This window comes from Myotis myotis, unplaced genomic scaffold (genome assembly GCF_014108235.1).
Source record: "Myotis myotis isolate mMyoMyo1 unplaced genomic scaffold, mMyoMyo1.p scaffold_m19_p_3, whole genome shotgun sequence".
NCBI classification, from domain to species: Eukaryota; Metazoa; Chordata; class Mammalia; order Chiroptera; family Vespertilionidae; genus Myotis; species Myotis myotis.
The window spans coordinates 148,556,901-148,570,074 of NW_023416335.1; the positions used below are offsets into that span (position 1 = coordinate 148,556,901).

The window sequence follows — 13,174 nt, forward strand, 5'->3', positions numbered from 1 at the left end:
ATAGATTTATCACTAAACGTGGAGATGAGACTGAACGCAGAGGAGGAGCGTTGCAAAGGGAAAACAGCCTTTACGTTTTTATTTTAACAACCTAAAGAAGCTAACTATCGTCAAGAGGCTTACGGTTTTTACAAAGCCATCACATCAAGTCTGAAACTTCTTATGCCTGTAAGCCAAAATTTTAATAATAAATACATAATCCTTAAATTCTGTAAGCCACTGATTGGGGGTATCATCACATGAGCATCATTTAAAATGCACATTACTAACACATTGCGCTTCCACGGGTTACACAGAAATGTGTACAACATGGTAAAGAATTTGGCTAGGGGAAAGAAGCTATAATTTTTTAAATACAGAAGTACAAATTAATTTATCAGTAACACCCTTAAATAGTAAAGCAAACATCAACATCACTATCTTAATAAGCTAATCTTATTACTGTTGTGTGGTTTTTTTGGCAAATATTCGTAGTATTTCCTGAGCATTTTTCTCCACCATCAACTGACAAAGCCTCAAAATAAGTGTTTTGTTCAAAACTACTTTTTTTTTTTTTTTTTTAAGTAAGAGAAACTCCAGGATTTATATATATATTAAAAAAAAAAAAAAAAAAACTTAACCGGAAACTTTCTTGGCCTCACTGGGGACCATGCTTTAAGTACTTGTAAATCAACTTACAGGCAATACAATAATATCTGTGCATATAAAAGAGTATTTACCTTAATTTTTACTATCCAAACCTATTTCCAAACAGACAGACATCTTTCTTTATTAAATTGCACATACTAAAAAATTTTTCACGTGCCTTGCAATTCATATATATCACTGCTCATACATTAGTGATAAAATACTGAAATTTCCACTGTGAAAATAATTATTCAGAGAAGAAAATATTCTTTTACTTTTAACTCTGTGACTTTTCCAGGTAAAGTGTCATTCTCACAAAAACCATCAGTGCAACCCAAAAGGAAGGAAAATAAGAGAGAGAAATGCAATCTCTGTGGCTCCTCTACTGATGCGAAGACTAAATCAAACCATTTACCTTGAGGTTGAACTTTTCCTCCGCTAAATTTGTTGTTCAAATTGGCCTTACGGAACAGCCACAATGACTTCTGTTCAAAACGATTTTCAACCCTCACTCCCGCCCCTCTTTTATTTTTTAAAGAAAGAATTGATACTTTCCCAGGCTAAGAGAACCCTACAGTGGCACTTGGCAAGTGGGAACTCATGCTGATCTGTTAAACCTTCTTTGGAACTGTGGAAATCCCCACCTTACGTAGCTAGGCTGCTGTTCTTTTTTAAATTGGAATATAAAACGATGGTCATAATCATAGCTGCAATGTCTCTTTTCTGTATTCACAGTCTGGGATATCTACTTGAAGGGGGGGGGGGGAGAACTAAATGCAAGCAACAGATGTGTGGTAAGAGAGTAACAGGAGAAAAGCAGAGAGGGGAGGAACAGTTCATGGAATACATTTCTAATTTTAGGTGCAAGACCAACTCTGTAATATGAGGCTTCTTCACAAAACAGCTTGCTGATCATATTAGAAGATTTAGAGGAACACACACTTTTTCCATTTATCCACCAGGTCTGGTTGGCCAGCTTTGCGACTGTCAGAATGCTAACTGGTCATTTAAACCTTGGGCATTTTATTGTTTGAGCATGATTGACTTCAAAAGAGAAAAAAAAACATCTCTAAGGTGCAATTTTTCTTAGAACATCGTTTTCATCCTGACCATTCCCCTCCCTCCATAACTACCACCCAGATAACCTACGGGAAACAGAAGCAGGACAGGCTACACCTGCGCATGAGTCTTGAGCATGGAGAGAGAAGGGGGTCTTTGGGGGCAATCACCTGGAGGAGAATATACTATGAACCGTAAAAACATAGTGAATGTCTTTGACACCAATCTGTAAATGCATGGCAGTCACGAAGTAATCAATGGCCTGCCACTGATGTTTATTACTCTGCCACACCAAATACAGTAAGGCTCATCGTACTTTTAGAACACAAAAAAACGTTTCAGAAAGTATAAAAACTTAAAGCATTGTCCCCATGTATTTTATAAAAACAAATGACTTTCTTACATTAAAATAAGTGCTGAAGAGATACAAATGAGTCAAGTTATTGAGCAAATAAAAACAGGTCTGAGCTACTCCTTTGCAACCCAATAAGGCTCAGCCACATTGTATCTTTCAGATTACCAGCATCAGGGGGGACTCAGCTCAGCTAACAAGTTTTGGCAAGACTGTCCTCTGCTGAATATTCCCATTGGCATCTGTCATCTGTGCCAAATTAGTCCTCAGTTTGGAAGCGGAGCTGGAAGGTGGAGGTAACTTGGAAATGGAAGTGATAGCACCAGTGGTCTCAGTTATCCTTTTCACTGCCATCTTCTCCCCGGAGGGAGGCTTTGGCAACCGCCTCCTCAGCCAGGGATGCCGCAAAGCCTGGCCGGGGGTCATGCGGACCACAGGATCCCATTCTAAACACTGTTTCAAGAAGTCCAGGAAGAGGGGATCATCGCACCCCTTCAGTGCATTCCCCCACTCTCTGCTCTCTGGTGGGCCCCTCAGTTTTCCCCTCCGGGAACGGCCTCCGTTGAGGACCACAGAGCCGTCTGAGAGAGTCGTGACAGTGCAGTAACGGGGATACCCCTTGGAGCTCACAAAATTTTTGGCTCGTTTAGATGCATCCAACAGTTTCTGGGAGGGCATGCCCAACAGTTCGATCATACAGGCCAGCTGGTCCCCTTCATCTTCCCCAGGCAAGAGGGGGTACCCGGTCAGGAGCTCCGCTAAAATGCAGCCCAGGCTCCACATATCGATGGGCATGCCGTACCTGGCGCCAAGGATCACTTCCGGAGCCCGGTAAAAACGGGACTGAATGTACGTGTAGACGCGCTGATGCTCGTAACAACTGGAGCCAAAATCGATCACTTTGATACCGCTTCTACCCTGCTGCTTTAACAAAATGTTCTCGGGCTTAAGGTCACAGTGAATTATTCTGTTTTTGTGCAAAGCATCCAAGCACTGCAGAATGGAGTGGGCAAACTTGCGCACCAAAGGCAGGCTGAAGCCCTGGAATTTATTCTTCTTGATGAGCTCGTAGAGGTTCATGCTCAGCAGCTCGAACGTCATACAGATGTGGTTGCGGAAGGTGAAGTTCTCGAGCATGTGGATGACGTTCATGGTGTTGTCCTTGTCCTGCTTCCGCAGGTGTTCCAGGATCCGGATCTCCTCCGCCGCCTGCCGGTGGAAGCGCTTCTCATTCCGCACCATCTTCAGGGCCACATGCTGGTGGACTTTGTGGTCGTAGGCCTTGACCACCTGCCCAAAGCTTCCCTTCCCAATGACCTTGAGCACCTCGTACCTGTAAGCCACGTGATCGTGGGGCACCTGCACGTAGGATCCCTGGTCATCGTCGTAGCCACCGTTGTTGGACCCGCCTGTCATGCCCTGGCGCTTCTTTGCATTTGGACCCAAGAAGTATATTTCAGGGTAGCTGAAGATCTCGTGGTGCTCAAAGGTGGTTAGTTTTTGCATGTATTGCTTCATTGCTTGCTCGGGCGTCATGGGGGTGGCTTTCACCTTCCCCATGCCTTCCATAGACTTCAGAGAGGTGGAGCTCCCCTGCCGTCGATGGATGCTCTCCAGCTGCCGCTCTGGCACCACCGGCAACCCGGCTTTCCCCACCGTCGTAAGCCCATTGGGTTGTGTGGTGAGCACTGTCCGCTTGTTGCTGTTATCCTCAAACAGCTGCTGCACCTGGATCTGTCCGTGGCTGTGGCTGCCCACATGGAGGTGATCATTCATGGTGTGCTTACTGCCACCGATCTGGAATGCGGAAAGGAAACATGAATAGAATGGAAGAGATCTGTCTGTTCAAATGGGATGTCTTATAAGTCAGGCCCCAACCCCCACCTTTACCAAACCCAATGTGGTTGGAATTTACAGTCCAGCATCAGGTTTACTAAATGGTCCAAGAGGGACCTCAGGAACACCCTGACAGGGGCAGCGGATATGATGCTGACAGCCTCTGACAAAACAGAGGAAACAGAGGTTAGTTGGCTGGGTAAGGCTACAAAACCTGGGATCCTGAAAAAAGGATCCCATTATATGCTGCACCTCACAGACGAGCTGCTTGCTGTACACACTGAGGGACCTTCGAATAAATTCCCTGTGGAGGCAGAGAATGTCATTCTTGCTTATCATCCTATACCTAACATTTAGCACAGGGCCTGGCACAACACAGGCTTTCCGCTCAATCCACACTTGGTATCAAAATGGAAATGGGATACAGAAAAAGCAGGAGCATGGAGACTCTCTGCTGGCTCCACCGCCCCCAGATCCTAGCACCTTTCCGCCTCCTCTAATGGCTCCTGATTACCACAGGGCGGGACTTCTGACTTGTCCACTTCCCTCTCTCCGTTGTTTAGTTAGCGCTGTTCTGAAAACACTGGTGTGTTCATTCCGGTCTTCACTACTTGGAAATCTGATTACACCTAAGAAAACGCACGATCCAGTGGCAAAGAAAACTGGACTTTTAGGCTTGAGAGATTACCATGCAGATACACACTGCAACCCCCTAACCTATTTTTAAAAGTTTCTGGGCTTCGCTAACTGTGATGACCATTTAAGGCCATTCAGCCCAACAAACCAACTGTTGCAGTTTTTTGGGCCTTCCTTTGGTCAATGGCTCAGCTCTCTTAAGAGCTGCATCTCTCTGGGTTGCTGGGATATTCAGCTTTCCAACAAGAAATACAAAGTAGCGATTTCTATTTTCAGGCACACATGCCATCCCTGAACATTGCTGTCTAAACAAAATGGATGGTGTAAGCCAAGGCTCCCCCCGCCACCCCCACCCCGCATCTCCACAGATAATCTACTGGGATTTCTTTCTTTCTTTTTTTTTTTTTACATTATCATTGCAAAGAGGTGAGGGGTGGGAGAGGACTAACAGCCAGGATCCTCTCCCAGTTGGGAATTCTTGACACCTTAGACAACCACCCACAAGTCTTAAAGCACCCCACTAGATGATTTTTACATGAAATCTTAAAGATCAATTTGTCATCCGCAATCCATCTCATTCATCCCACCACCATTAGCTGAGGTCTAGCCACATAAGTGGCAGTCCCTACCCTCAAGAAGCTTACAATCAACTTGATGAAGTCCTTTGCCATCAGTATTTTTTTCTATGATCTCTTCCTAAGCCATACCTTTTGGGCTTTATCTACCACTATAAGCACAGAAGTGCTCTGCACGTGTAATATATAACAGTTCAGGGAATGGCTTGAGATCACCTAGCTTATGAAATGAAATCCCAAGACCTTACTCGCAGACTAAGACCTTTAAATTTTCTTCCACTGACACATGCCATGCACGGTGACTATCTGAGCAGTGCGATTTCTCTCTGCATTCTTCCGAAAACAGAGTGGGCTACAGGACAGTACTTGGGCATGTCTGAAGTGTGATTTCATAGTCTGAGGGATTTTATTTCTCAGACAGATTTCTCGGAGACTTCTAATTGATCCCTCTTAGTACATACATAGATGATATTCCAAGCTAAAGTGAACTTATCTCCTGTGAGGGTAGCTGGACAGGTTATTTTTTCCTTGTTCTATGCCAAAAGCAAGAAGTCCATAAAAATGAGGAAAGCCTTAGCTTTATATAAAATTAGTATAGGTTTGCTCACTGCTGCTGTTCCCAAGCCTCACTCTATGCACCCCTCTCCCCACTGTAATCTTTTGAGCATCAGGGAATAAAAGGACCTGGAATTAGAAGTACCAGAACCATTCGCTTTAAGGCAGCATGGAGCAATGTCAAAAGAAAACCTACATTACCAGCATACATGCTACAAAAAACATGAGGTTTCATTAGGGACAAAATTAACCTTGGGGCTTTAGGAATTCCTAAAAAGATAGCAAAGTAAAACATTTTGAGCACCTGAAACTGACTTCAGTTTTTGCAATAGCAATTTTAACATCCTGCATCATTTAAAAAGCAATCACAGAAGTTTACTGACTAATACTAAAGAGAGCTTGCCCGTTCACTTGATCACTTCCTATCTTTCCAACGATCTTCTCTTGGTCTCCTCCACAGTATCAGTGCACCTACCTAGAGGTGGTACAAGGGTTCCACAGGGCTCAAGCCTCAACTCCCGTGGCTTCTCACTCCCATAGCTCTCCCTGGTTGACCATGACCGCAACCCTCCAGGGGATGACATCTGCCACATCTGCACCTCTAGCTCAGACCTGCCCAAGCTATGTCTACTGAGTTCAACACCCATATGTCCAAGCAGAGATCAGCTGCCTATCCCACGGGCAACTCAAACTCATGATTTTTCTACCAAAACTATTTCCTCCTTCCTTAACCCTCAATTTCTGATCAACAAAAGGCTACACCTCCACATAGTCACTCAAGCTATACACCTGGATGTCCTCCTCTGTGTCTCACTCACCTTCCCAAGTCACCCTAAGCCTCATCATTTCTTTCTATCCCACACAGTCTCCCCTCACACTCCTGTTGTTTTTCACTGGGTCAACTCAAACAGCCTAACTTGACCCCTTGCTTCTAAGTCCAGAATTCTTCAAACTTCTTCTCTCCATAGCACTCCTACGGTTACTATTCAACAGTGTCACTCTGACACACTGCCCTTGCTTTTGCTCAAGGCCCACAATTGCACCCATTTCCACACACAGTACAAGAACTCACAGGCAAGAACACAGATCCCAAAACATAGAGCCTAAATGAGCTGAGTCCTTCCAACGTCATCTACAATGAGCGCTATTCTCTCCAAGGGTAACAGAGCTGGATTCCCCAAGACCTGTGCAAACACCACTGTTTTTTTATGCTCTTCTGCTTTTGGTGAAGTTATTCTCATATGGTGAGGAGTCCGGGGATTTTCAAGCAGACTCATGGGAAATGAGTCCCAGTTTCACCGCTGATTAACTGTGACCTTGGGCAAAGTACTTAATCTCTGAACCACAGTGTCCTAATCTGTAAAAAGAAGGTAACCTCAGTGGGGCTATTAGGAGGATAAGTAAGGTAGTACTGAGTGAAAAAGAACTATTATTATCATCCTTTCCTTCCTAACCACACCTAAGCGGTAAACTCCTAATCAACCCTCAATGTCCAGTTCAACTCTCAGCTCCTCGGTGAAACTCCCTCTCCCTTCTACTGTGCTGATATACGTAACACATTTCATTTTACTGCAATTGTTTTACTACCTGATGCACCCAGCTAGCTGTGAGCCATTCCAGGGCAGGGTTCCTCTTATCTCTGAAAGTCCCTATTGATATAAACCCAAACATACAGTAAGCACTCATAATTATCTGTTGAATGGAAAAAGGCACGTCAATAAGTCCTTGTTAACTCACATCTCTGAATTATTCTTTTTTTAATACACAGGTTTTTATTTTTTTTAATTAATTTATTTCTTTTCTTATTGATTAAGGTACTACATATGTGTCCTTAGCCCCCCATTGCCCCCCCCCCCCCCACACACACACACTCATGCCCTCACCCCTCTGCTGTCTGTGTCCATTGGTTAGTTAGGCTTATATGCATGCACACAAGTCCTTTGGCTCTGAGTTATTCTTGAGAAGTACCTTTGTACCTTCCTAAGAAAACATGAAGTTAACGCCCAGGGAATTGCAAATTGTCCCTGATGACCCACCTCACAAGATGTTAAGCTTGCAGCGCACTGGGGGAGACCTGGAGGCAAACCGCAACAGTTACAAAGTACCTGTAGCAGATACATCAACTAAACACAGGAAAGCAACATGTGGTGCCTTAAAAACTTCCCAGGTGTTAAGAAATTCATGGGAAAGGTGCTAGTAAAGGAGGACTTTGAGTCTCAAACTCTGTAAAACTCTTAACATCGAAACCAAATTTGGAAGCACCATGAACTGGTCTCTAAAGAGGGGAGGAGACCCTAGAAGAGCCAAAACATTTCCAGAACACATATGCCAGGACAGCATCATAAACTGAAGGATCCCGAGAACGCTCACTCTCACTCGGCCTCGTGAAGCCTGAGACTATGGCGTCTTCCTGTTTGCTTTCCTAGCACAGTGCCTGCCACAATTAAAAATGTACACTGAGAAAATGCAACTGTTAGATACCTACAATGCATGGGTTAAAATGGAGAGGCCCACCACAGCCTTCTCTGACCACGAAATAGGTATCAAAAATTAGGTAAGAACAATAGTCTCACCAGTTTTGTAGTTTTAATCTCTTCCTGTGATCAAATGGAAAACAGCAGATATTACACTGTGCTATCATTTCTGGGCATTTAAGAAGTTCTCTGAAGTCATCTTAGAAATGTTGTGTAGTGTTATGGGAATAGAACTGAGTCCAAAAGATTGGAATTTCAGCTCCTCCTCAAACAACTGACCGTCTGTGTGGCCCTGAGTCAAATGTCTACTTCTTCTTCAAGATATTACTGTTTTTAATAGGAATATTCACTCTTCTTCCATTCTAATTATTTCATAAAGGCAAACTAGCACCTTGAAAATGCTTTAAACATTAAGACACTTCTAAAAGTGATACCATACTAATATTTGGGAGTTAAAAAACTAAGTCTATTAATATCTCCCACACCACATGAAAAAAAAAATCTAGTAGTTAAAAAGATAGTTATTGGATAGACTTTTAGGACAGAGATAAACAAAATGACTAGGTGTACAATAATATATCCATGAAGATAGGAAACAAAGAGCAATGGACTAAATTCCACAATTCATAATCTTTATAATCATATATTTATCCACCTACATGTTATTTACAAGGGAAAATATGGGCAGGCTCCTATGACAAGATTATTTTCCTCTCATTAATGCCCGTTCTCCCCACTCCTTCTAGAACAGCTTTTCCCAGCTGCAATGGCTGTGGAAAACACTTATACAAACCTAAAGCCATATGGGAATATAGATCTGCAAAGGTTCCTGCATTTATAATGAAATTAATAAATATAATTTCCTAGAATTCAGTGTCAAGCAGTATGTCAAAGCTAGACTCAGGAGGGCCTGGCTTGGGCTCCAGCCTTGATATGAACTGGCTGGGGAATCTTGACCAAACCACTGAACATGTCAGCTTCCTCCTCTGTAAAATGAAGGAGGAGGATCACATCAATGACGTGGTCCTTTTATACTTCCCTGTTCTAGGAAATCTGCAATGTTGTGCAAATAAAATAAAAATTAAACAACAAAACCCCAAACCACACTTTCAAAAACCACACCTCTAATGATCAACAGCATACTGAAGCTTACAGGTAAGTTACAACGAGGTAAATCAGACCAATGCTACAGCAAATCCAAGTATCCCGCATCAGGAGTCCTAAGGAGCAGCCTCACATCTGTTCCTCTCCGGTCTACCACAGGCTAGTCCTCCAGTTTTCTCTAATCCCATGACATATGTCCATTGCAGAGAGACTCTGATCAAGCAACGCCAACCCTTATAAAACTGGAATCCAGATGCAAACCAAGTATTTTTTCCCCAAGTCATGGGATTACATCCACACCTGGGAAAATGGATGTTATGGTCTCCAACTTGTCAGGTGATTCCAAATAAAGCCAAACCCTTAACAACAATGGCAAGTCCTCAACTAAAATGTCACTGTGACAAGAACATTCAACCATAAGAAACCACGCAGCCTACCGGCAGATTCTCTTCCACCATCAACGGTCCAACACAGAGGAGTTAAACTTCTGTGTCTGGATGTGTCAGGAAAGACAAAGGCAGAGAGAAACGAGTAAGACTAACAACAAAACGTTTTCCTATTAAAGTTGTGCACATCTGTCCAGGTCTCAGAGGACGGACTCCACTCTCGCCATCCTCTCACAAATCCTCCCCTAATAAACAAGTTTCTCCATAAGACATTCCCCTCAGAGCTGCTCCTCTGTAGGCTAGACATGGCCTTTTCTACAGCTCTCCACCTCCACTTGACAAAGCTCAATCCTTAGCAAGCATCCCTCATCCAGAACCATCGTAGGCAGCTCCTCTGGGAAGATCCGATTGGAAATAAGACCTTGGAAACCTTCACCTCCTCCAAGTGCACCCCTCCACTAGGCTGGCCCGCACCATCCAAGGGCCATCACCGGGAGCCGAGAAGAGGCACATGCTGAAGTCAAACCCAGCCGGCCAGTCACTGCAGCCACCAATCCTGCAGGGCTCTCCCCTCCCTCTGGCCCGCAGAGGGACCCCAGCATCTATCAGGTGCCCTGCCCTTTGCTTTCAAATAACATCCAACTGGGTGGCTTGTTGTTCTGACTGCTACTGCAGCTCCTCTGTTTGTTAATGTTAATTACAATTTCTGCTGTGCTCAAACCTGTAGCACTCATAAAACATGCTTCCACACGCGGAGGACAAATGAGGGTGCTCCCTGCTGGCTGGAGCCAGGCCTGGAAGGCTCTTTGGGGGATCGATTTTCCGGGCAGGACTGTCTGGCTGTCCCCTAACATATCTGTTTCTATAAATACCCACTATCCAACGTGGGGGAGGAGAGATGTTTACCCGGTCAGGGAAAGGAGCTCTGGGAAGCAAGGACAAAAAAAACGAGGGAAGAGAAGGGAAGCCGCAAGGAGGGAAGTTCAGAGGCAGAGGAGCGCAGGGGTGGGCGGGCTCCGGAGGGGAAGTGAGGGGCCCACGCCACGAATCTTCCTTTGTGGCTGCAGCTCCGGGCTCGCCCGAGTTACAGAGGGCGGCGTCCAGGGGAGGCCACTGGCCATGGCCGCACAGACACTGGCACTTGGACCTCTCTTCTCTGGCGTCAGAACCCAACAAGTCCGGGTGTGGATGCCCCGGCCCCTCCCGCACCCCTGTCCCCAGGCCGCCCGCGGGCAGGGTCTCACCGTGTGGGCTGCAGCCGCAGCGTTGCTGGCCCGGAGGGGCGGCAGGGCGATGGGGGAGGGCGGGCCGGTCCCCACTCCGCTCCGGGGGGGGCCCGCTCCGAGCGCCGCGGGGGAAGCCTGAAGCTGACGAACAGCGCTGTCCCCTCCTCGGCCTGGGAGCCACGCGCGGGAGGAGACAAAAGAGGGTCAGGGGGGGAGAAAGTCACCGGACCCCGTGGCCCCGCCCCACCCCTCGGGACGCCGAAGCCCGCTCTCCTCGGGGGCGACACGGGGCCAGTAAAACCGGGCGCCCGGGACACAGATCCCCGGAGCTCACCCAAGGGCTGGGCTCGGGCCGCTGCAAAGTTAGGTCGGGCCCGGGTGCGCGAGTTCGCGACCCCGCGGGCGCCGCGCTGGGCACGGCTGGGCGGCCCACGTTGCAGGCGGCGCAGGCCCGGAGCCGGGTGGGCCCGCCGGCCCGGGCGCCTCCGCCTCTCCGAGCCCGGACGGTGGGAGGCCAGGAACCCACCCGCCCGGCCGGGTCGGAAAGCTCCCCTCGGAGCAGCCCGGGGCCCGCGCGCAACAATGAGCGGAGCGAGGCCGGCGCGCCGTCCGCCCGGGAGCCGCCGCGGCGCAGACTTTGTTCGAGGTCCCGTAGGTAGCGGGCGCCCGCGCCACGAGGGCTGGCCCGGGCCGGGCGGGGGCCGGCGGGGCCCTCCTTACCGGTCGGGTAGGCGGCGGGAGCGGCGGCCGAAGGTTTCCTGGCTAACATGGCCGCTGGAGAAGAAAATGCATTTCAGGGCTGCCGTCTCCGCGCCGCCGCCGCCGCCCGTCCTGCTGCTACTTCTGGCGGCCGCCGCCGCCTCCTGGCCGCCCTTCCCGCAGACCTCCAGCGCCTCCTCGCCGCCTCGACTCAGCTACTGCCAGACACACACGGTCCGCTGCATCCCCTCGGCTCGGGCCCGCCGCCGCGAGCCCCCCGCTCTCCTCGCCGCCGCCGTCCTCCTCTTCCTCGGGCGGCTGCTGCACCCCCCGGCCCGTGCACATGCCTCGCCCTCCCTGCGCCGCGGGCCTCCCCGGTTCCCTCACATGGGGCGCGGGGGAGCGGGCTGAGCCGCGAGGACCTTCTCGCTCGGGAGCCTCCTCCCGGCTCGCGCGCGCGCGCCCCCGCGCACACTCGCTCCGGCGCCCGCGCTCGGGGCGGCCGGGGAGGGCTGCCCCGCCCCCGATCCAGCGGCCGCCGGTGCAGGCCCCGCCCCGGGCTCCCCCCAGCCCGCCACACACACTCCCGCACACCCCACCCCCACCCCGCCGCACTCTAGAGTCCCTCCTCCCACCCAGTCATCTGCAGGGCCACCCCGCCACTCCCCGGAAAACTCTGCAGCCTCGGCTGGCCCTCCGCCTCTCCCTTCTGCCATCTGCACCGCTACCCGGCTAACCACCTTTTCCCGCCCCGGCCCCTCCAGCCCCTGCATCCCCCCTCCCTCCAGCACCACCCACCGCTGCTCGCCTCCCACCAAAATCGCTGCAGAGACCCCTCCCCTTCCCTGCGCGCCCCCAAATCCAAACGCATTTTCAGCTTTCGAACCTAATGGCTGCTCGCAAACAATACTGTCCCCCTTCCGTGGCTGAACCACCCCCTCTCCCCAATTTATCTTGTAAAATAACTTCGTTGTGCAAGGGTCACCTCTGTAAGTCAAGCCCGGTGGAGGGCCGCAGTATATAGCCTGGTGACCCCCCCGAGCGTGAGCGAAGGAGGGAGCTGTTCTCCCACCTTCACCTCCACCACACACACCCTCCCGATTTACTGACGCCAAGTGACCGCTCTCCAGTCGATAGGACAGGGGGCGGCAGGAAGGCAGGCGCGTGTGGACCGCTGCTGGGTAAGCAGTTGGCTGTGGGTTGCTAGGCAAAAATAAACACCAGACACACCTCTCATTTCCTTACAACTCCGGAGCCCTGCCCCAGCGCGGCCACACGGAGAGGGACACACCTTCCTCTAAGCTCCCTGCAGCAGGGGAGCGACACCTTTCGTTCCTCTCATCCCCAGAGACAAGTCTCTCTCCCCTTTCCTTCCAAGACACGTGGAAAATCCCCCCTGCCTTTTTAACTTGCTATCTACAGCCTCTCTTCCCCTTGCAGACTGAAAAACTGTTTGCCCAACTCACACCGTGCCCTGTCCTGTGTGAGGTATATGCCTTTGTCCAAAGGTCACAGGTTTTGTCACTTCAGCCTTTGAGGGGGCTGGGGCGGGAAGAGCAGGCAATTCCTGATGACTGGGTTAAAAGCTATGCTGTGCATTTCATCCCTGAGACATGCCAGGTTTCTGAAGTTCTCCTGGGGACCT

At 49.0% G+C, this 13,174-nt stretch overlaps 1 protein-coding gene across 3 annotated transcripts; it reads right to left on the reverse strand.

Annotated features, from left to right (window-relative positions):
- Positions 1-877: 877 nt before the first annotated feature.
- On the reverse strand, positions 878-12,015 carry DYRK2 (dual specificity tyrosine phosphorylation regulated kinase 2). 3 transcript variants are annotated; one of them, XM_036297821.1, is made up of 3 exons: positions 11,551-12,015; positions 10,849-11,000; positions 878-3,835 (listed from the first exon to the last, which is right to left on the reverse strand). In XM_036297821.1, exons 1-3 carry the CDS (start codon positions 11,597-11,599, stop codon positions 2,228-2,230), a joined length of 1,809 nt encoding a protein of 602 aa, XP_036153714.1. In that variant the 5' UTR covers positions 11,600-12,015; the 3' UTR covers positions 878-2,227. The 3 variants fall into 3 exon arrangements, with proteins under 3 accessions (XP_036153714.1, XP_036153715.1, XP_036153716.1); XM_036297822.1 differs by having other exon boundaries at positions 11,165-12,012; XM_036297823.1 differs by lacking the exon at positions 10,849-11,000 and having other exon boundaries at positions 11,551-12,013.
- Positions 12,016-13,174: the final 1,159 nt, after the last annotated feature.

What these genes read in the sequence shown, in the direction of transcription:
- DYRK2 (XM_036297821.1), bottom strand. Translation starts at nt 11,599, where the DNA reads ATGTTAGCCAGGAAACCTTCGGCCGCCGCTCCCGCCGCCTACCCGACC. An exon ending in TCCCGCCGCCTACCCGACCG is followed by an intron (nt 11,001 to 11,550) that starts GTAAGGAGGGCC and finishes CGTGGCTCCCAG; the next exon opens with GCCGAGGAGGGGACAGCGCT. An exon ending in CTGCGGCTGCAGCCCACACG is followed by an intron (nt 3,836 to 10,848) that starts GTGAGACCCTGC and finishes TCCGCATTCCAG; the next exon opens with ATCGGTGGCAGTAAGCACAC.